Below are 23,951 nucleotides of genomic sequence, written 5' to 3'. Positions count from 1 at the left end.
CATACGGTGTTCAGTAAAATTACAAGGGCTATCAAATGTCAGGACAGGTGAATGATGCATTGTGTTGAACTCATTGAACACATGTAAGAGTGAATTGGAAATACAAGCATTGTAACGTATTCCATTCATGCAGTCGATTGGACTTGCCAGCGGCTATACGCGAGTCTGTTCGCTTTGAGGGCACTTGAAATGTTTACAATTAGTTTTCAAGTTTTGCTGTGTGGAGATAAGATAATCACTTTTTATTTACATATCGGTAATCATTGGCTCTTTTCTTAGTTGGCAAGGGGCAGTAAGCAGTGATCGCCTGCAATCCAACTTAGTCTTAGGAAAGTTTCTTGTTTCTACCGTATTAATGGCCTAGGCGAAGTTTTTAGGATTATCAGCAGCAATTAGGGTATCTTAGCTAGCATTTAATTCATTTGTTGTCCATCATCTAGGACTACCATGTCCATCTTCTGGGACTCCCATTTTCAGAATGTCCTGTAGGCTTATTCTTAGATGAACTGGCATTACACGCTGACATCCTTTGCTTAATTGAGTTTTTATATAATAACTTTTATTCATCACTGATATGTTTGTTTTTTATTTTTAACTGGAACAGTTTTTTATAGTAAAACTTCGTTAAATTTTCTGTATTCTACTCAGCCATAGCAATTGACCGGCGATGTCGTCGCGTAGTAATATGTAGATCATCTATATATATATATATTTCTCAAAGTATGTCTGTCGTATGTGTGTAGGTTTTCTGGCTATAGCTATTATTAGAACAGCTGAGCTGGACAACAATGCAGACTCAAAGTCATGGCTTACCGTCATTGGAAGCCTAACCTTATTAATTAGCTCAGTGGAATTTTCCATTGGCAATATGCCAGGCTACTAGCTTGAAAGGTATAGTTGTTTGACAAAGTTTTAAAACCTTTACAGTTGTTTTTATTTTTCTCTTAATTTATTTCAACTACACAAAACACTTCTCTCATGATATGTAGTTTGTAAGTCAGAATGACAAATGCTGTTATATGTTAAATACAAATCAATGTTCTGTCCAAAGACTCTTCTATTACACGGGCAACACCCGGTGGCACAGCTAGTACTATATTATTGTTGAATTATATAAAAGCTGTGTTTTGTAAGGTTCACAAAATATCTGCGTTTTTAGTCTTCTCACTAGAGAGGTATTTGTTTTAATTTGTCCTCTAGTTTCGCTAGACCACGATATCCATCTATTTGAATGCTATATCAGTTCCGATTGCTCTTACAGATGTGGCAGGAGATGGCAGCCGCATGTTTGGGGATAGGGCTTCTCTCGCAGTCAAAGAGCTCAACTCTCAAGAGCTGCTTGTGAAGGCTTCAGGTAACCCGAGGTTGCTTTTCATGTCTTTTTTGTTGTGCTAATATACACTCTTTCAGTCAGCATTCACAAGATACTACATGCCCAGTTGTTATATATTCACTCTAGCTAAACTTGTACCTGTTCAGTCTAATATATTGAAGGTACAAAATAAATATGGATGCTGCTGGGCAGAGACAGCAGAGTTACGTTTACCTTAGGGCAATAACATGAAAGAATCTTATCAGATATGTTGAGTACTGTTTTTATATTTCAACAAAATCAGCTAAAGTATTTTTACTTTCTTTTTGGTTTGAATACAGATTTTTGTATGTTTTTAAGCGTTGCCTGTAAATAGAATATCTCTACTGAAATAGTTTTGCAATTTTGTCCAACTTGGCTTTTTGAGTTGACGAGTACTTAATAGTCTGTAGGTCATTAGCAGAAAGCCTCTTTTTCGAGTGAAATTATGCTTTTTGTAGCACAAAATTAATCATATGACTGTTTTTAGGTGACCATCATATAGAGTATTGTTTAAAATTCCACATTGGGCGCGCAAATTTGGGTCGATAGGGGATATACGTATCAGCGTTTTCCAATATCGTCATGGTAACACTTAATACCGAATCTTTATTTTTATTTGTCCAAATAAGGTAACTGTAAACACAATACTGTTCAGTTTTTCAACTGCGCTAGTGTCTCAGCAAGGCATGCACACCTTTCTAAGTCATGTTAATTGGTATTATTCATGTTCTCTAGGTTAGGCGAAAAGGCCCGAAGAACTAGCATGTGACTTGCTTTGGTTATTGTATTGCTGACAACGTCTTGCAGGTGACTCCTTGTTCTCTCCAGATTCAAGCACTAATCCCACTCCTGCCACCGATTTACACTCTCAATCGGGCAACAGCAGCAATGAGTTAGACAAGCAAGTAAATGGAGAAATTACTTCCATATCCTCACATCCTACAAATGTAAGTGATGAAAGCTAGCTTAATAAGACAGCTTCATTCTCCTTGGAGCAGTTTATATCAGTTAAGTTCACTTGTAGTCAACCTCACTCATACTAGTAATATCTTGATCAGTGTCTTCATAGAGACCTTTTATGGATACTCGGTATTGGCTAAATGATAAACTGCCTCTTGCTCATCAAACTGCAACTGCTCTATAACCAAACCAAGCTTCTTTACAGGTCCATGGTTGCCAAATGGAAGGATTTAGGTATAATGTAAAAACTGCCATTATTGTAACCATGTTAAACAACAAAAAATAAAATTTTTGCTAGCCTTTAATGAAATATTACGTGTGTATTATTAAATCAAATAATTTAAAAATTTTCCACTTCAGCGTGGGTAGAAATTGTGAAAATACATGCATATTTGAAACTAACTGAGGCTTGAGCAATTAAATCATAAGTGGAACTATAAAATGGCCTAGTGAAACAATTCCATAAAACTTTGGTTTGTCTAAATCTGAAGATGGACATATTGCGAGTTGTGTTCTCTTCTCACATCAAAAAAAAAGAAAAGACACTGAATGTCCTTGTGCAAAAACTGTAAACTCCATATAAGGATAATACATTCCATATAAAGAATAATATTTTGTTGGATGCATACGGTGTGAATGGTTAGCTGTGAATCATAAAACTGCAGTAGAGCTAAAGCATCTACTTCACTGTATTGCTACTTGATTGGTAGAACCGAGGGGCACTTCAAATGAGTAATATTTGCAGAGTTGTTCCCTTGTCAGTTCATTTCCAGCTCCACCAATGGTTTTTCAGCACATTTTTGGAGCTGGTTTACAATAGGTGCACATCCAGAACATAATAGTTTGTTTATTGGGTGATTTGAGGTTCAAATTTGCATGTCTTGTTGGTTGCAGTTGTTTTTATTAATTATATACGTATGTTAGTTTGTTCTATTTTATATCATTGTATGCTACTCAGCTTGCAAACACGCCTTGCGCAGTAATTCATTCTTGCGTTAGCAATCTGGAAGACTACAAATGTACATCTTATGGCAGAACATTCACCTTTTAATCAGTACATGCAAACTTTTCACATTGACCATTATGGGGCGAATACTTGCAAGACAAACACTAATGCTCAATATATCTTAATAATTTTGTTGGATAAAACAATCCTTCATTCTTTTCATGTAGTCATTCTCTGTAAATGAACATCCTTTAGCACTTTCAAGTCTGGCCTAAGCTAATTTGGGGAAAGTGTTTGTCCACTTGATCCTAAGCCTGAGTAAACTCGACGTCTGAGTTCTGCTTTGCTTTTTCGTGCTTCCGTGTGGTACACATTTGTAGCATACATTTACTTTGTAAGTTTCAAGTTAATTGGAATATCAGCTCTTGAGATATTGCCAAATACTGAGGGCACTTTTATCCGACTGAAAAATGTAAAAATGGCTGCCGACAGAACATTAGTTTCTAATGACATACTGATTAAAGTTTTTAATAATAATAATGGAGTTTTTAATAATGATAATGGAGTTTTTAATAATAATGAAGTTCCTAATAATAATAATAGTTTTTAATAATAATAATGGAGTTTTTAATAATAATAATAATAATAATGGAGTTTTTAATAATATTTCTGGAGTTTTTAATAATAATAATGGAGTTTTTAATAATAACAGTTTTTAATAATACTACTGGAGTGTTTAATAATAATAATGGAGTTCCTAATAATAATAATGGAGTCTTTAATAATAATAATGGAGTTTTTAATAATAATAGAGTTTTTAATAATAATGGAGTTTTTAATAATATTACTGGAGTTTTTAATAATATTACTGGAGTTTTTAATAATAATAATGGAGTTCCTAATAATAATAATTGAGTTTTTAATAATAATGGAGTTCCTAATAATAATGGAGTTTTTAATAATAATAATGGAGTTTTTAATAATAATAATGGAGTTTTTAATAATAATAATGGAGTTTTTAATAATAATGGAGTTCTTAATAATAATCATGGAGTTCCTAATAATAATAATGGAGTTTTTAATAATAATAACGGAGTTTTTAATAATAATAATAATGGAGTTTTTAATAATAATAATGGAGTTTTTAATAATATTACTGGAGTTTTTAATAATAATGGAGTTTTTAATAATAATAATAATGGAGTTTTTAATAATAATAATGGAGTTTTTAATTATAATAATGGAGTTTTTAATAATATTAATGGAGTTTTTAATAATAATAATAATGGAGTTTTTAATAATAATAATGGAGTTCCTAATAATAATAATAGTTTTTAATAATAATAATGGCGTTTTTAATAATAATAATAATGAAGTTTTTAATAATATTGCTGAAGTTTTTAATAATATTACTGGAGTTTTTAATATTAATAGAGTTTTTAATAATAATAACGGAGTTTTTAATAATAATAGAGTTTTTAATAATAGTAATGGAGTTTTTAATAATAATAATAACGGAGTTTTTAATAATAATAATAATGGAGTTTTTAATAATAATAATGGAGTTTTTAATAATAATAATAATGGAGTTTTTAATAATAATAATGGAGTTTTTAATAATAATAATGGAGTTTTTAATAATAATAATAATGGGAGTTTTTAATAATAATGGGAGTTTTTAATAATAATGGGAGTTTTTAATAATAATGGGAGTTTTTAATAATAATGGGAGTTTTTAATAATAATGGGAGTTTTTAATAATAATGGAGTTTTTAATAATAATAATAATGGAGTTTAAGATGCAGTTGAAATAGTTTATGCTGTTGATACAAGTTTTGTAGGTGATGCAATACATGCAGTAGCTATAGTTGATGCGGTCACTGGTGTGAATGGAGTTGATGGAATTGGTGCAGCTGATTGAATTGACGAAGTTGATGCAGTTCATGCAGTGCATACAGTTGCTCCAGTTGATGCATTTTATCGAGTTGAGTGGTTTATGCATTTGACGCAGTTGCTCCAGTTTATGAAGTTGATGCTGTTGATGCAGTTTTTAGTTTTTGAAGTTGATGCAATATATGCGAGTGCTAGAGTTTATGCAGTTGCTGAGGTAAACTCGGATGTGAGAGTTGAGGCAGTTGATGCAATCGATGCCTGAAGAGCAAAGTAAACAGAAATAGAAAACTTCTCAGCAACAAGAGCTTCACACTAAAACTAATTGACTTTCTGTTTATAAAATATACACGCTCTCAGGCTCTGGCCACATCAACCGTAGTTTCTTCAGTTACCCATCACATCTTGGTAAGAGAGTGAAAAAATTTTTTTTACTAAACATTGATTTGTTTTTTTTGTTGGTTGTGTTACTAAAATTAGCTTGCCATCCTAACTCTGCAGGTCTTATAGTTATCAGGTCTTTTTATGGTATAATCAATATTCTTCTGTATAATCGGCACTACTTTAGGGCACTATTTTGTTTCGGCGTAACACTAGTTATATGTGTTGCCCATTATGTACATCCAACAATGTCACATCTTATGCTATATTACGGATTGGCTGCTGATCATAAACTAGGACAATTAGGAGGGCTTGGCTTGTCTACGTATGAGTGACATGCTGGGCCATTGTTCTTGAAATCTTTTTGAGGTCGAAGTTATCTACACTAGTTTTCATCGTTGTGTACAAAATTATGTTGTGTTTATTATTAGATGAGCACGCTAGTTTATGATATACAGTAGTTTGACATGGTGTCTCATGTTTTTTTCTAGACTTTTCACCGAAGGGAGCTTCCAACTCCACCTACTTCAGCTCGCGGTAAGTCACGTATCAACCGCCTTTCACCAGACGCTGATGTATCTACTCCTTCAGGAAAACTTAGCAGCATTCAGTTTGCAAAATCAGCTCCAGGTACGCTAGCAGGACTGGTTGCCTTTATACAGGTGTCATGGCCAGACTGACAAGTAACAAAGCTTTTCACTTTATTCTATTGGTAGATTTATTGTACCAGAATAAAGTGGAGGCTACGACTCTACTAGCCCAAGTTCAACTACATACATGTAGATCATCTTTCAACATAACTTCACTGTTTTTCTATCATCTAGCATAAAGCCTACAATTGACACATACAGTAAAGAAATCGGTGAATGTTCTGTATAAACTATTTTGGTGTTACACCTGCTATACCTACATGTATATGCTACAGGGGTAAATTGGAGTGCTGAAAGTTCTGGGCCGCCTAGCCAAGCAGGTTACAGAGCTGCTGATGATCCCCTCACAACTAGATTGAAGGAAGACCTGAAACAACAGTTGAAGTCCGAGCTTGTTGTAAGTTCAATTACCTGTAGTTGTCTCCACCAGCAACACATGATCTGCCTCACTATTAGGCAATGTGTGATATGTTATTCATGGTACTTCCAGCTGCTCACAAGTGATTTTAGCTTACCAATAGATCAGCTATCATAAAAATAAGTCATCAGCATGGCACTTTTACCTTTCACATGGGTATTTGCTACAGAAATTTCTCCACTACCAGGCGAGCGGCACTAGCAGGCTGATGGATACAAGCGTGTCAAGTCAACTATATTGCAACTGAATCTCATTTTAAAAATGGTTTGTGAAGGTGTTTGTTTGACCTTTGTATTTGGCAGACTGAAATCAAGGACATGGTGGATGCAATGAAGGAGGAATTCCAGCAAACCGTCCTCGATCATCATTTTGAGATGATAAAGCAATTTCATCTTTTACAGGTATGGATTATGTTACTCCAACAGGCAGGCCTACGACAGTAATCTTTGTTTACAAATAACTTGTGATAATTTCCTGTCAAACATTATGCAGTTCTTGCAGGTGCATGTAGAATCACAGACTTCCCAGCACTCCCTCAATCAGAATTTAGTCCGAGAAAATGAAGAATTGCGAGCAGAACTTGAACGATTGAAGCGTACATATTAGAGAGAAGCCAGCAGATAACATAAGCGTGACAATCTGTACACACATGTATAGGTACTGGCTACACCCAGTAGAATCTGCTAGTGACTCGATACTGATATGAACATATCTTTTGTGCTCATCTCCTTGTATGACATTATTTATATCCATTCATCATGAGACTCTATTTTTATATCTATGTGAACTTGCTGAAAGCCATCATGCATTTCAAAGTGGGCTGCAAAACCGTAGCGTGTAGTGAAAATAAACATAAAATACATATTATTTATCATGGTACCAATGGTTGACATCAGTTGTAAATTATGAAGCTAGTTTTGGCTTTAGAATCAAGCCAACATATGTCAATGTTTTGCGAAGGCAGCAAACCTAGCCAATAGCGCTGACCACTATCTCAGATGTATTTGCATCAGTTGAGCGGACGGTCAACTGCATTGTTACCCCATCAGATAGGGCAAGCTTTGCTCTCACCAATGTTTTATGCCCTCCTGTGAACACCCCGGCCAATAGCAATTGGTGAGACGACTTTCCGTCAGTAACCTTGTCTGAGCGCTCACACGGAGCCATGCCAAGGAATTTCACTATTTCCTTCACAGCTTCTACAAACATGAGAATATATGGAAAAACCAGTGATGTCACATTTTGGGTTATTGCTACTCACCTGTAGTTTTGGCACTGTAGAATTGTATGGTGAATTAAAAAGCTGGAAAAACCAGTGTTATCCTATGAAAAACTGTGTTTAAATTTTATGCTCAAATGAATAAACAAGAGATGTCCAAGCCGTAATATGGAAAAATCGGTTAAGTCCAACAGCTAACCAATCAAACAGCGTTTTGTTCGTTAACGCGGTCTTGCATTGTTTAATGTTGCTTAGCTAGCCGCAATGATTGTGTGTTAAAATATTATTAATAATGATGGCATCTGGAGATAGATCTGAGTATTCAGAATAAACTGAAAAGCCTAGAAAACAAAGAAAAGGTGGTAGTGCACAAAAGAAGGCAAAAGGTGTCTAGCCACACAACAGGAGCAAATTGCTTATGCAAACGGTAAAAACGCTTTGAAATGATGTGTAGCTGACAAGCACAAATTGTTTACTGATTTAAATCAATTTTACACTGCAAAGAATCAACAAGACGCTTATTTATGTTTGCTAATGACTGTGTGTAAAGTGGAAAGAAAAATGTCATTTGAAAGTCGCATTGGTCCCGAAGTAGTGGAGTTAGATTTGTTCTGTGTTAGATACACTGGATAGAAAAAAAACTACACTCATTCACTATTTTCATTGGCTTGTGTATGAGAAAACCTTTTTTAACAAGATCACGATAAGCTAGTCAATGTGTGAACATTCTTGCATGGAATGTGATTGAGACATGCATGCAGTGAATTGCAAGTCCGATGTAAATTGAGTAAAATCTGATTGGGTAAGGTTGTTTCAAAATGCTCGCAAACATCCTAAACCCTTTCATATAATTCGTCTTAACAGCTCAAAGTTCTTCAATAACACAGAATATCTTAACAGATGTACCAGAAAACCTGCCCAATGAAAACTAGGCCTATGCGTCAAGTGAAAGTTGCGAATACAGGAAGCAAGCTCATGGCGTTTTATAGAGAATCATGGAATGACAGTTACATCGAGAGTGCTATTGAAAAACCATCTAATAAGCTTCCTTGTTGAGCTCTACAACTTGCATTACCACCAGTCGATTGCCAATCAGCAAAGCAAAATACCAAGATTTGCAGGTCCTTAAACGGTTTTGCAAATTAGAGAATCAACAATTTTTTGACAATCTTACAACCATCGATGTTGTGACAGCAGATAGTGATGAAATTTAGACATTGTAGTGAAACTTTAAACTGCTATTAATTACTGGTTGTGTTACTGTACTCATATTATACATTGTAGCTAAATATAGTTTAAAGTGGAAAAAAACATAATTTTTTATCGAGCAAAACCTTTTTAGTGCATTCAAATGAAAAAATAGGTGATGTCCGTTGCCAACATGCATGTTCATTTTTGACCACTGAATTCCAAAAAATCAATATTCAGAGTTGAAAATATTATTTTATAAGCACCAAACTATGTATCTGTCAATAAACTTACTTTATTTGTCATAAACTGCATTTTCATTGCATGATCCAGTCTCAAAACTTAAAAATTGATTTTCTCAAAACTGCAAAAGTGTGACATCACTGGTTTTTCCATTGGGGTCTTCATATGTATACTAGCTGTGCTGCCCGAGTATTAAAAATCAGCTTATAAACAATGAGAGGTAATGAGAGTTGCCTGCCACTTGTTATTCGCCTAACACATTGCCAATGGATAATATGAGGAAGCTTACTAATAAGAACTACCCCTCTCCATGACATTAAGCTATCACTTTGCGCCATGACCGCAAGCGGTAGAGTATTGGCTCCCATATAGCGACATATATCGCCTATCTATTCTATCAAGCTGGTGTGGCTGAACTGGTCAGTCAGACTGGTGAACGGGAGGTTTTGAGATCCAATCTTCAGCTTTACGGATTCTTTATTCCAAGATTTTAATAGCTATAGCTGGACATATACAACGACGACAAACTTTGAGAAATATATATAGATGAAGCTGCGGGTGGGACCAGCTTTAGACCTGTAGTGATGCCATTCGAAAGACATCACGTGTTTCGAGGTAATGTAGGTATAGGTATGTAATTATAATGCATGTAGGCTCGCACAAGAGGCGAAGCAGATTTTCTGGGAAATGCTGTACATGTCACTCCTAGTGCATTGTGTCAATTGCAATACTCACCTTCTAGATAAGTCATGTGACTGAGTGAAAAGGTGTCCTCCAGTTCATGCTCTGGACCGAGTTCCTCCCAGGCAGCTCCAAAGTTGGCTAAGGAAACCCTCTGCATGTAATCCGCAACAGCTACATCAACATCCTCTAAAGCGTACTCGTCATCATAGCCTTCATCATCTGTCTCCCCGGTACTAGGATCACAGTCTTTCACCAGGTATTTGAGCAGACACGTGAATGTGCCAGAGACTATGGAATAGCGGAGATAACAAGTAACAAATATGTCACATTCTCCAGCATGTGGTGACTTGACAGCTCGATATACGAGCTGTCAAGCTCGTATATAGTAAATGCTGCATGTGTCAATTAATGGCAAGATAAATATAGTGCTATATCCAAGGTAAGAATTACTTGTACTGAGCTGTGGGATGCATGACAAACAACAATTCCAATGGTTTGACATACTAGCAAATCTCAACCTTTTGCGAATTTGATCGCAAGTTTGATTTGATCAAGTTAACCCGCTGGCTTCATGGTTTGAGAATGACTTGTAGCCTTTTCAACCAACTCGTACACGTAGAAAAGTAGCCTCAGTTCGACGCCGGTGAGAAAAATATTGTCACAAAATTAGCTCCCTTTAAAATAACCATTTCAATAGGTGTCTGTGTTTATCACCCCATCAAATGACACAAAGTTTCAAGTTGTTATCTAGATGAGAAAAAGGTGAATGAAGTTAGGTAAGAATCAATAAAAATAAACTAAACGAGAAAAATCATTTTGCTATTGTTTAGATTTACTTTAGAACATGGTCTGGAGTCAAAACTTTCTACAACAGTTTATCAGAAGATCAAACATGTGGTCTAATGTTATTTCATATAAATACCCCCTTGCTATTTTAACAAAACACTACAAAAAGTGTGTCTTGTTATATCATACCTGCACCATCAGGTGGAAGCTCGACAATTGTGTAGGTGATCCCGGGTGTATTGTATCCGAGCCGGTCGGCTTCAACCGTACTAACAACTGTGTATCCTTCAGCACTTTCCATTTGCACAGAGACATTCTCCAGTACTTGATCATTGAGAGTGTTTGTGCAGTCAAACTGGAGCAATAATAAGACAGTCCACTCGATACATACTATAGTATGACTGTACTTGTGGGATACAGTTTAATATATAATATAATATCGTTGTACTTATAGAATGCAGTTTAATATATAATATAGCATAACTGTACTTATAGTACACAGTTTAATAAGTAATACAGTATAACTGCACTTATAGGATACAGTTTAATACATAGTATAGTTTCACTGTACTTATAGGATACAGTAACTCAAGTCCGAAATGTTATCACTGTAGGTAGGGCTTCATGATGCAGCGGCAGAAAATATTGGTTGACCATATGACCTTATTAGGTAAATGACATCGCTGATGCAGAGGTGGAAAAAGGCAGCAGTAGTTTGTAAACATGAGCGAAAGACAAAACGATTTGTTAAGTAATAAATGACATTTGCAGAGTGTTTTGACCCTTAATCTTTGTTCAACAGCTGTTCACGGTTATTACAGTAATACCTTCAAATACGAAAAAAATTTCAAGCAAATTTTTGCCTTCGGATATGAAACAACTTGAAATATGAGCGAATGAGACAGTGTTCGATGCGGCAGGTGGCCTGCTTACAAGAGCAGCATCACTCGGTTTTCCTCGGCAGATCAATTTGAAAAGGTTTTAAAAAGGCCAGCTAAAAGTGAAGGTGAAAATGAGGCAAGGCAAAAAAAGCCAAGCTAAAAAAAGAAAGGTAAAAAATGATAATGGAAACAAAATAAGAAATAAGTTTAAGGTGATGTACTATTAAAACTAATTTTTAAGTGTGCGTATAGTAGACCTAGGCTAGGTTCATTTTAGTCAAATGTAAAGTTTGCTATATTATATTACACAGTGTCACAAAAGTATAGCGTAACGAACGTGTTGCAACTACCGTCTGTCTCACTGTCATATGTCAGTTTTTGCAGATCAGATCATTAGATAGGGATTTATAATTATTGTAAGCATAGGTGGTGAATTAGATCAATTATAAACGTGTTTTTCCATTGTAATATCCTGTTTAGGTGTTTTTTCAGAGGATGGGAACGGAGTAATTTGTATTTAACGCATAGTTATTTTATATAGCAAAAAATTTTGAGATCGAGAAAATTGACATATGGGCTCGGTTCTGCAATGCATCAAGCTCATATCTCAAGGTAATTACTGTATTAATAATCCAATAGCCAAGTGATTGGGGAACCAGCTGCCCTGAGAAAATGGAAAATTCATAAAATTTTCCTCTCTAAACCAAACAGCAGGTAATCAGTATTGAGAGTTGTCAACTCGTACATCGAGTCTCAGAGTTTAAACTAGTCAAAAATTTGCAGCACAGCATACTGATCTTTTGCTGTTTCCATTATCACTACTTATATCCTTACTACACACAGAGAGGAATAAGGAATACCTACTTTTATCTTTACTACACACAGAGAGGAATAAGGAATACCTACTTTTATCTCTACTACACACAAGAGAGGAATAAGGAATACCTACTTGTATCTTTACTACACACAGAGAGGAATAAGGAATACCTACTTGTATCTTTACTACACACAGAGAGGAATAAGGAATACCTACTAGTATCCTTACTACACACAGAGAGGAATAAGGAATACCTACTTGTATCTTTACTACACACAGAGAGGAATAAGGAATACCTACTTGTATCTTTACTACACACAGAGAGGAATAAGGAATACTTTTTCATACCTGAAAGACAAGGTGATTAGGGAATACATGCTTGACGCATCTAACCACATACTCCGTTTCACTCTCAGTGAGTTCAACAGCCTGCGCGGACTTGAAGACTGTGCCAAGCTTAGCAATCTGTGGTACAGCGGCGAGCTGCTCGGCATACACATCTTGGGTGTTAGCAACCTGTACAGCAAACAAACAAACATACACATCTTGAGTACTAGCAACATGTACATGAAACATACACATCTTGAGTGTTAGCAACCAGTACATCAAACATACACAACTTGAGTGCTAGCAACCTGTACATCAAACATACAAACATACACATCTTGAGTGCTAGCAACCTGTACATCAAACATACAAACATACACATCTTGAGTACTAGCAACATGTACATGAAGTATACAAACATACACATCTTGAGTACTAGCAACATGTACATGAAGTATACAAACATACACATCTTGAGTACTAGCAACATGTACATGAAGTATACAAACATACACATCTTGAGTACTAGCAACATGTACATGAAGTATAAAAACATACACATCTTGAGTACTAGCAACATGTACATGAAGTATACAAACATACACATCTTGAGTACTAGCAACATGTACATGAAGTATACAAACATACACATCTTGAGTACTAGCAACATGTACATGAAGTATACAAACATACACATCTTGAGTACTAGCAACATGTACATGAAGTATACAAACATACACATCTTGAGTACTAGCAACATGTACATGAAGTATACAAACATACACATCTTGAGTACTAGCAACATGTACATGAAGCATACAAACATATACATCTGAGTACTAGCAACATGTACATGAAGTATACAAACATATACATCTGAGTACTAGCAACATGTACATGAAGTATACAAACATATACATCTGAGTACTAGCAACATGTACATGAAGTATACAAACATATACATCTGAGTACTAGCAACATGTACATGAAGTATACAAACATATACATCTGAGTACTAGCAACCTGTACATGAAGTATACAAACATACACATCTTGAGTACTAGCAACATGTACATGAAGTATACAAACATACACATCTTGAGTACTAGCAACATGTACATGAAGTATACAAACATACACATCTTGAGTACTAGCAACATGTACATGAAGTATACAAACATACACATCTTGAGTACTAACAACATGTACATGAAGTATACAAACATACACATCTTGAGTACTAGCAACATGTACATGAAATATACAAACATACACATCTTGAGTACTAACAACATGTACATGAAGTATACAAACATACACATCTTGAGTACTAGCAACATGTACATGAAGCATACAAACATATACATCTGAGTACTAGCAACATGTACATGAAGTATACAAACATATACATCTGAGTACTAGCAACATGTACATGAAGTATACAAACATATACATCTGAGTACTAGCAACATGTACATGAAGTATACAAACATACACATCTTGAGTACTAGCAACATGAACATGAAGTATACAAACATATACATCTTGAGTACTAGCAACATGTACATGAAGTATACAAACATACACATCTTGAGTGCTAGCAACATGTACATGAAGTATACAAACATATACATCCTGAGTACTAGCAACATGTACATGAAGTATACAAACATATACATCTGAGTACTAGCAACCTGTACATCAAACAGACCTAGCTAGAGATTCGACTACACAATACTCACTAGAATGAAATTTCGCTATCAAAACTATATAAAACAAAATCGGGTCAGAGAAACCTTTGGCGGTGTCTACCAAGACAACAGCTTATACTTAGTACAGCAAGAAATATTTTCTGTTAAATTGTAAATAAATGTACAAATATATGAAAACATACTTTGAGATGACTTCCTGGTTGCAACCTTCCTATTATAGTACTACTGTTATTATTATTATAAACATATTTAGCTAGCGATTAAAGGTTAAAAGAAATAACATTAAGTCACGCTCAGAGCTGCAGTCTAATAGAGCTGAGAGATGTGAAGAGGCAGAACCAACCTTCTTAGCGTCAGCACGAGGCTCCCCAGTGGCGCTGAGACCCATGCCCATGCCGGATGACCGCTGCTCAGCCATGGGCTGTGTGTCTATTGGCACAGTCTTCATGTCAAATGGCGCCGATGGAGCGAGATTGGTCGAGTAGTTGTGCAGAGCCCTCTCGAGACCGACTATCGACACCTGAAGACCTGCAACAAAAGGCTAGAATGAGAACTTTAGGAATACAACACAAAGAGATAATGCTCCATTTACAATGGCACCGTGGCAGTATGATATACATCGATCACACATCTTCGAAATAATATTAGAAAAGAAAAATTGATATCACAACAGGCGGTGCTGCGGCTTGCAAGCTCAAGGTGCCTGACATAGAGACTGACCATTGAGGATGAAATGGGAGTTGAGAGCAGTCTGTCTCTGCTGAAGTATGGTTAGGTAAAGGGTGGCCCTGTCCCTCACCTCATCATCTGTGTCCATGCAGCACCTATGAAATCAAACACAATGGTATGACTACAACATGCCTATCACAGTACATCATCAGGGTTATCAGCTGCTCAATATAACCTACCAAAAGGAAGCTTGAACAAAGGCAGAGTGAAACATGCATTATAACTAATATATTTTGTCCAAAATAAGCTTTTGAACATTAGAGAAGGGAATATTTTATTGAAACTTTCAGTAATAGCAAAACGAAACTAAAATGTAGATCTATTAGCCCGTCAGGTGTCCTAAACAGTTCACACATTGTGAGAGTTGAACAGCAAGCAAGATAACGGCCATTTATTATCCATTCACTTTATTGCCATCAGTTCGACCATTATTCTTCCTGTGTTGTAGTTTCGATTTTAAACCATTAAAATGAAAAGTAAAATTAAAATTTGAAACCATTGAAAATTGCACTACTGAATGTTATTACACATTTCATATAAATTGGTATCAGCCAAAAACTATATTAACAAAAATATTGATTTTATTTCCTTAGTAATTTATAACTCTACCATCCTCTCACTCTCAATACATGAACTATGACAATAGGGTAACTGTTCAGATCACCACCTGGATGGCATTCTGTATAGACCAAATGCTGGAAATATTTGTAACAACATTCATATAAAAGACCTTTGGACAAACTCTGCGACTTGGAAAGTAGCAGCGCAACATCCAGCGATCGCCATTCCTAAGGGTATAATTCCCAAAGAGCAGAGGACAGGGATAAAGATGTTATACACTGACCTCTCCAACAAAACAATAATGCTGTCCAACAGCTCTTCGCAATGAGCTCCGAACTTAGCCAGTGCTGTCACAGCAGCAGCTCTCACAGCTGCACTCTCCAGAATCACACGATTGTAAATGAATCGGATGTATTTGCTAGGTTGAGGGGTCCGAGGACCCTCCCGTCCCAATAAGTGTAGAATTCTCGTGGCTAAAACCTGTAACATTAGGCTCTAGGTAAAATAGAGAACAAACAAAAACCGCCTGTCATTTATAATAAAGCTTATTGTATCAAAGCAGACAACAAATATTTGGGTCTACAATACTTCTAATGAGACGCCCTCAAGGGCAAGGGCAGAAAAACTTATAGAAATGCAAGTCACGGGACAACAAGAATCTCAGACAAATAAGACAATTTCCAAAATAACAAGAGACATTCTTTGGCATTTGTTTTTATAATTACTTCTGCCGGTTAAATATGAATAATTACCTACATTAAAGATTACCTTTCTGTTAATTTAGAAACTGGAGAAGATAAACAGACAAACATACCGCAGCTACTAACCTACCTACGTGACAAAGAAAAGCAAAACAATATGATCAACACATTCCTAATCTTAGACTCACCTTCATTGCTACATATCAGTGATCAGCCAGATGACAACAGTTGAGAGAGCTGTCTGAGGCAACCAAAGCTAACAAGATGAAACATTCCGTGAGCAATTTCACTGTTGTCAGCACTCACATCAACAACTTCACTGTTGTTGTCAGCACTCGCATCAACAACTTCACTGTTGTCAGCACTCGCATCAACAACTTCACTGTTGTTGTCAGCACTCGCATCAACAACTTCACTGTTGTCAGCACTCGCATCAACAACTTCACTGTTGTCAGCACTCACATCAACAACTTCACTGTTGTTGTCAGCTCTCCCATCAACAACTTCACTGTTGTCAGCACTCGCGTCAACAACTTCACTAAATATATCAGCACTCGCATCAACAAGTTTATCCGTGAGATATGTTACTGGGTGAATAGACAAATGCGTGTCTCATACCGTGTGTTCGCAGTCCTCAATGAATTCACAGAGATGACTTAGCCCGGCTTCCTTGCCATCTCCATTTTCATCAATGATGGTTATAATCGTGTTTACAATGGCTTTCTTGTACTCAAACCCTCCCTCCTCTCGCAGCATCGAAGAAAGAAACTGCATCATAACGCCATGTTTCCTTGGGTACTTCTGACAAAGGGCTCTACATGAGACAGCAGGGACAATAATAATACTTTTTCATCACATCAATGAGACAGCTTCCATCGATAAGTTAATAAAATGAAGACAAGTATATTTATAGAAAGGGTTGATGCGTTCTACCAGCTATAATATAAAAATAATTTTTCAACCCTGTACTAAGGCTATATTTCCTTTACAAATGTTGGGACCGTACCTGATGGCCTCAACCACGACAATCTTGAACTCGTCTGATATCTCCGACATGAAAGACGCTATCTGTTTCATCAGCCGGTCCACACTGCTTTCCGAGCCAGTCTGAAAACAAGTGATAGATCTAAATAATACTCGGGCTATACCACACCCTCTTATACACATAACATCAACTCTGTTGCACAGGTAGTGAGTGACGGTCACATGACAACTTATATTATTATTGAACACCTCTGTATAGCTAGCTAAAAAGATACATGAAGGATCGTTGAGTGAACACAGAGGCTGAAAACATTACTGAGGTTCGTAGAGTGAAACAGAGATATTATAAACCATAAAAACTACATACATGTATTATATCACAGAATTACTTGAGATCAAGGAGCTACGTATAGCTCTCTAATAGAGCGTTTTTAATAGAACAACAGGCACAGGGGTTCATAGAATTCTGAAGTTATGGAGGAGTATACAAGGTATTACAGACAAACAGTAAACTAGACAGAACCAAGAGGAAACTCTGGCAGTCATACAGAGACACATGGAGATAAGCCATCAGAAGGCATATGCAGAGAGTACCCACCTTCAGCAAAGTAGTAATAGCTAAAGTTGCAATGCTTCTGTTACTGTCGGTAATGAGGTTCTCAAGGTCAAGATTACAAGCGGTGACTGCTGCCGGATGCTTCATGGCCACTTTGTTCAGTGTCTTCACGGCGGCAAACCTGCAAATGTTCACGATGTACTTTTTGTCTGTAAAGTTCAAAACTTTTTGGCATCTTTTTTAAAGCTCGAGCGCCGATGTCAGCCCAAGTAGGTCAAAGAGACACAAGCTCAATGTGACACCAACACAGCAAGAGCTGAATACTAAGGAAAACTGATAATACTTCAACATTTTGGCACTTGCTATAGATCTATACCCTACAAGTATTGACTATATCCTACTAGCTTATACCTTACATGGTTGTGGCAGTAGAACTTCTGGCTTATTACTCAAGACAAGTATGTACATTGACATCGAGCGTACCATTGTTTGCGTAAATGTCGCCAAACTGATGCCATCAATCGTATTCCACCACTAGTATTGTCACCAAACATCACAGTACCAACTTACCTCAATGAACGGGTAATATACGAGTACTATACCTTAACTACAAGAGTACATACGTACAAACACAAGAATATTGTATTCATATACAAGCATATAGTTCATCAGCTGCCGCGGGAGCCCAATCCTTTGTCATTAATCGTTAAAGATGAACTTACACCAATTTTTTTCAATTTTAATAGAAAGTCGGTAATTTCCTATCATTTGCGATTGTTTTTGATGTTTGAAGTGATCTGATTGCCAGGATGTTTCAAGATTAAAATCGATAAAACTCGATTGCGATTAAAACACTCAAATGAATAGAACGTAGGATTATGACATCTATAATTACAAAGCAACCGACAGAATAGAGCCGCGTAAGGCCTAAACTTGAACGTGATAGTCAATATCAACTATCGCAACGATAGCAACTAGGGACATCATTTCACGCGTACTGTTCTTCTGCGTGTTTCAACCGGTTTAATTCCTTTCCTAGTAATTGAAATTTCAACTCTTCATAATGACAAAAGGCCTGCTAAATCTACGCATTACTTTCTCAAAGTTACTGCGCAGCGTAAAACAAGCAAACCTGTTTTAGTAAAGATTCTTTATTTGACAGCATCTATATATATATTTCATTAAACATGCCGAAAACTATTCAACGGCAGATTGGAAAAGTAGTTTTCAAAGAAAGAGAGTTTGAATGAAAGAATTTAAAAATGTATTTTGAGAAATCTTAAGTTTGGAAAACCTGAAGCTACAACATGAAACATTACAGCATTAGCAGCCAATCAACAAATTATAAGGAATATAAAAACTCAGAATGAAGAAGAATATAATAAAGACATACCTGAGGGTAGGCTTGGGGGAACTGCAGAAGAGCTGTAAAACGCTGACAGCGGGTGCAAGCTCTTTGCTAGAGGTCTGCTTCATGTTAACTATGGCGTGTGCAGCTTCGTAGATGACTATCTCACTTTTATGCCTGAGACATCCCTCTATCAGGTCAAACAGAGGTCCATCACATCTACAAACAGAATACAGATATTCATTCAGCGCTGGTGCCACGGACATCGAATGATTTTGCATGAAGTTGTCATCTCAACATGAAAACAGAGAAGCTATACAGTTCAGATAGTAATAATAGCCAGTAATGACCAGTTCAATAACTAGAGGATATCACAAGGAATATATTTTAGTTAGATTGTTGTTCTAAATATTCCACAGAGGACTCCACATACCGATTAGTGGCCTGGCCCTAAATACTCAAATACTTAAAACCCATCTGTTACGATAGAATGCAACGAATTGAGTTGGTTGTGAGATAAAATTTGTACTTTAATAATTCATGGGAAATTCCTTTGCAGACCCTAAATTTTATTTACTACAGCTATCGGGCTATGTTACTTATGTAAAATCCGCCATGCAGAAGGGCAACTTATTATAATACACATCAAAATCCAAATGCATTGATTTAAGTACAATAAACATTGCATGCATTGCTTCAAACCGAGCTTAGAGCAGACTCTGCCATGTGGCCACATCTATACAGCTATTTATGAGCATGTATACAGCAGAGTGTTTTATAAGCTGGCAGCCATAACTATCCATGAACTGTACATTAAAACTGCTACTGTATAATAAATATCTCAGTTTGGCAAGTAGACTTCAATAGATTGATCCATTATAATTGGAATAGCTCATTAATAAAAATTAGAGCTGCACAATGATCGCGTTAATTAAACGATTAACGCGACCAATACAAATAAACGATTAACTGAGTTGGGCCAATTAATCTTCAATTAAAATGCAACCGAGGTGATGATCTTGATGTGGTTCCTTTCATTTTTACTGTTTAGTACCATACATTAGTAATACTAACGTAGCAGGTTACTACCATTTAATTTACTAACAAATAAATATTATGACAAGCAACACTTTCTTACCAATAAATTAAACCACAATTATTTTGCACTCAACTATGAAAACACAGTGAGTCGCTAACATTAAACTTGTTTATACAATACAATGCACAAGCGCCGTGCCGATCTAGCTGTAAGCGACCTCGTTGTTAGTTGTTTGAACATGTTTCTAGGTAATAGCAACAAAAGTGATTTCAGTATTATTTAATACGTATCATACAGTTTATTTTTGTTTATTTTTAAAAACTTTCTCAAGTAAATTATACATGTATTTTCATTTTTCAAAAAACTCACAATCATATTTCAGCTTCAGAATATCATTAATATAAGATTGACACTTTATTGGAACATGAAAGCAGAAAATATCTTCCACCCTAGGTAGCGCATTTCTGTAAGTTGGTGGAAGCGTAAACAAGAAAGCTAAGTGCAGTATATGCCAGAAAGAATCTGCTTACCACCACAGCACATCATCATTAAGATATATTTTAACTGATTCTCATCCTACCACGCAGAAATCATCACCAGCTGTCGCAGACAATAACTAATACTACTGACTACCAGCACTACTGTCCCCTGTGAGCGGCTATTCTCTAAAGCTGGCAATATTGTATGTAGGAAGAGGGCATCTCTTTATTCAGATAATGTGAATAAACTGTGCTGTCTCAACTCTTGGCTGACTTGATTAAAGACTTTCATAGACAGTTTTCATACTCATAATAATTATTACATTGTAACTTATGTACATTGTACATAACATGTACTACTGCTAACAATTGTCTAAAGTATAATTAATCTATATGTAGCTGTATTCTTTGTTTTTGAATATGCAGATTTTTGCTAGATTAATTCTAAGATTAATCGAAAATTAACTGGTTCAGACCAGTTATTAATCGCGATCAATTTTTATAATCGTTGTGCAGCTCTAATAATAATATAATATTACACAGTAACACCAATAATATTGTGTTATTACATAAGTAATCACAGCCATAATAGTAACATGCTGACATAAACACTTTATTACAATAGAAATAACAATATTTTACTAAAGTGACCAAAAATGCTCAAGCCATGGTCGTTCTATTATTTTTACCGAATCTGGCATGACTGGTTACTCTCTGTAAAATGTTGCTACCTTTTAACATCGTATAAAATGCATTACGTTTAGCAATTTTAAATCTATCCATAGAAATCTGTTGTAAATTTTTTAACTACTTTTGGGCTGCATGGTGGAGGTTTGGGAATTATCTGCCCCCGACTTGATTTGCAAACCTGAATGACCTCTGGACTAGGCAGCGTTACATGATGAACTATCTTACAACTTACCCTAAATCTTCCTCTTCAACAAGTTTGGCAGCGATCCGGATCTGGAAATAAGATTGTAACATGCAAGTAGCTGATGGCTTATCAAGCTACAAAGACAAATGTTGGGTAATTTTGTCCCACAGAAATATTTTGGAAAGAGCAGTATAGTACGATTCAACTTCTAGTAACTGCTGCTCAGACAATTGCAACCTTCAACATCAACCACGACAACAGACACTTCTCAAATTATTCACGCATGCAACTAAAAGGAGCATAGTATATAGCAGATTATAAACAACATTTGAGAAGTGGTCTGACACGTATTGTGTGACTAACCAGAAGGCACATGGCATAGGGAGACTTAAGCTGGCTCCTGGTAAACTTCTGTACAAGTTTGGTGACAGCAAGTTTGTCATGTTTCCTGATGTGGTATAAGAGGCCGAGGGCATGGTACTGCACCATTACATTGTCGGCATTGACCGCCTCCTGCGCCTCATTTACCCAGCGTTTCGTTACATCCATACTAGTTTTACACAAATGCTAAAAATAAACGCAGCAATATATAAGCACTCAAAGAGACGGCTATAGCTGATGCTGAGACACACCTGTGCATCTAATTTATAAAACTCAAGTTACAAATATGAGACATTAAAAATACTGTCCAGCCAAACAATGTTGCATGTTAACATGCCAAGTTTTAAAAAAAAGATTAAAATAGATGAACTCCAACAAAACAATTAACCAGCCAGAAAAAAAGCTGCTAAGGTAATTCATCAAACTATTTCTACGGAGAAAGCAAAACTCACAAGAGAAGAAACCAGGGCAGCCGATGCCACAGGATGTACTTTGTCGACAATCGCCTGCTTCATATACCTCTCAATGCTCTGCAGCATGCCAGTCTAAAACATAAAATAAACTCATGTGGAAAGAGCCAGCTTACAAAATGTTCCGATGAATGAAAAAAATGAAAACAAAGTGATGCCAAATGTACTGACAATATACTAGTGTATAAAGGTCATAAGTGTACTACTTTATTGTACAGATAATTACTGCAGCTCTGTGAAAAGATGGCAAACTCTACAAATAAAAAATTAATGCGTGTGGAGCTTACATCTGTTATCTTGCAGAGGGCACGAATAGCTGGACCTCTGAACTGGTCCTCCTTGCCTGTCATGTCCTTCGTAAGACTCGATGTGACTATAATTACATCCTCAGCAATCTCTGCCATGTCTTTTATCACCAGGTAGACCATTCGCCTTAGGGTGACCTGACAAACACTCCATTCACTAGATTTTATTTGCATTAACTATGCGCGTTTGCCAAAATTTAAGATTGCATTGGACGCGAATAAAATTGATGAATAATTGTTTGGTTACTGCAGTATGCTTAGTATACACAAAACAATTGTTACAAATAGTTAGGCATTAATTAAATTTACTCACATCCTTGCATTGAAACAATTTCGTCATAGCGAAAAATGTATCAGTTGCCTCATTAGGACCAAGATGTTCGCCTTTGCTGATAATAAACAAAAGCTTTGTAAGAATTATCTGACATTTCCGAGCATTCACTGGCGTAGAGTTGAAAACGCTTCGGGCTTCTTGCAATACCGCAGTTTTGTCCAATCTCTCATACGGATTACCTAAAAAATATACAGTGACTGTAATATAACTTTATAAACCAAACTCCTTTAAGACAGTTAAATATGATAACCATGGGCCGGGACAGATATGTGAGATAACCATATGCTTAAACATTTACTTGAGCAATATTTTCATTTATTGACTCTTTGTCCAGATATTCTGCGTTACGCATCTATTGGGGGTTTTACAACAATAGCGGTTGATCCCCAGTGCCGAATAACAACATAACTTTTGTTGACCAACTTTATATTGCATCTCACAGCAGCAAATAAAGACTAAATGCTACAATATTACAATGCTGCAACTACAGAACACGGGATAAACAATATTGAGCAGTTATTACAGACTATTGGGCGAAATAAATATCTCATCACACGTCTTTCAGTAGCCATATAGTGATGTAGCCAACTAATAGCATAACCCAAAATTGCCCTATTTAAAACTGCTCCACTTACCAGCCTCTTCTTCTTTTTTATCTCGTCTCAACATTATAAAATTAGATGACTTTTTGCGTTCTCCGGCGGCAACTACGATAAGAAAACGTTTATAGCTTC

At 36.1% G+C, this 23,951-nt stretch overlaps 2 protein-coding genes across 3 annotated transcripts in view; one reads left to right on the top strand and one right to left on the bottom strand.

The window, feature by feature from the left end:
• Positions 1–7,478, top strand: part of LOC137386907 (protein NEDD1-like) — a 13,703-nt gene extending 6,225 nt beyond the window's left edge. The window contains exons 9-14 of one of the 2 annotated variants that reach the window (XM_068073126.1): positions 1,262–1,354; positions 2,162–2,301; positions 6,023–6,161; positions 6,457–6,578; positions 6,902–7,000; positions 7,101–7,478. In XM_068073126.1, the coding sequence (XP_067929227.1) occupies positions 1,262–1,354; positions 2,162–2,301; positions 6,023–6,161; positions 6,457–6,578; positions 6,902–7,000; positions 7,101–7,205 (698 nt within the window). In that variant the 3' untranslated portion in view covers positions 7,206–7,478. Of the gene's footprint in view, positions 1–1,261; positions 1,355–2,161; positions 2,302–6,022; positions 6,162–6,456; positions 6,579–6,901; positions 7,001–7,091 lie in introns of both variants that reach the window. The other variant, XM_068073125.1, reaches the window with a different exon arrangement.
• On the bottom strand, positions 7,416–23,951 carry LOC137388741 (coatomer subunit gamma-2-like). Its single transcript, XM_068075197.1, has 17 exons — positions 23,853–23,951; positions 23,197–23,396; positions 22,866–23,021; positions 22,561–22,653; positions 22,091–22,294; positions 21,776–21,816; positions 19,381–19,554; positions 18,030–18,168; positions 17,454–17,554; positions 17,066–17,261; positions 16,030–16,226; positions 15,177–15,280; positions 14,800–14,984; positions 12,766–12,933; positions 10,909–11,074; positions 9,985–10,221; positions 7,416–7,798 (listed from the first exon to the last, which is right to left on the bottom strand). The coding sequence occupies exons 1-17, from the start codon at positions 23,884–23,886 to the stop codon at positions 7,569–7,571; spliced, it is 2,625 nt and encodes an 874-aa protein (XP_067931298.1). The 5' UTR covers positions 23,887–23,951; the 3' UTR covers positions 7,416–7,568.

Source organism: Watersipora subatra, chromosome 2 (assembly GCF_963576615.1).
Source record: "Watersipora subatra chromosome 2, tzWatSuba1.1, whole genome shotgun sequence".
In the NCBI taxonomy this organism is placed as follows: Eukaryota; Metazoa; Bryozoa; class Gymnolaemata; order Cheilostomatida; family Watersiporidae; genus Watersipora; species Watersipora subatra.
Note: the sequence above shows the minus strand (reverse complement) of the source record. Positions and strands in the feature narration are given on the sequence as shown.

Bases quoted from the DNA above. Each gene is read 5' to 3' on its own strand.
- LOC137388741 (XM_068075197.1), bottom strand. From the start codon at position 23,886: ATGTTGAGACGAGATAAAAAAGAAGAAGAGGCTG. The intron at 23,022-23,196 runs GTGAGTAAATTT...AGTGTTTGTCAG, and splicing joins AATTGTTTCAATGCAAGGAT to GTCACCCTAAGGCGAATGGT. The intron at 22,295-22,560 runs GTGAGTTTTGCT...GTTTATTTTTAG, and splicing joins CTGCCCTGGTTTCTTCTCTT to CATTTGTGTAAAACTAGTAT.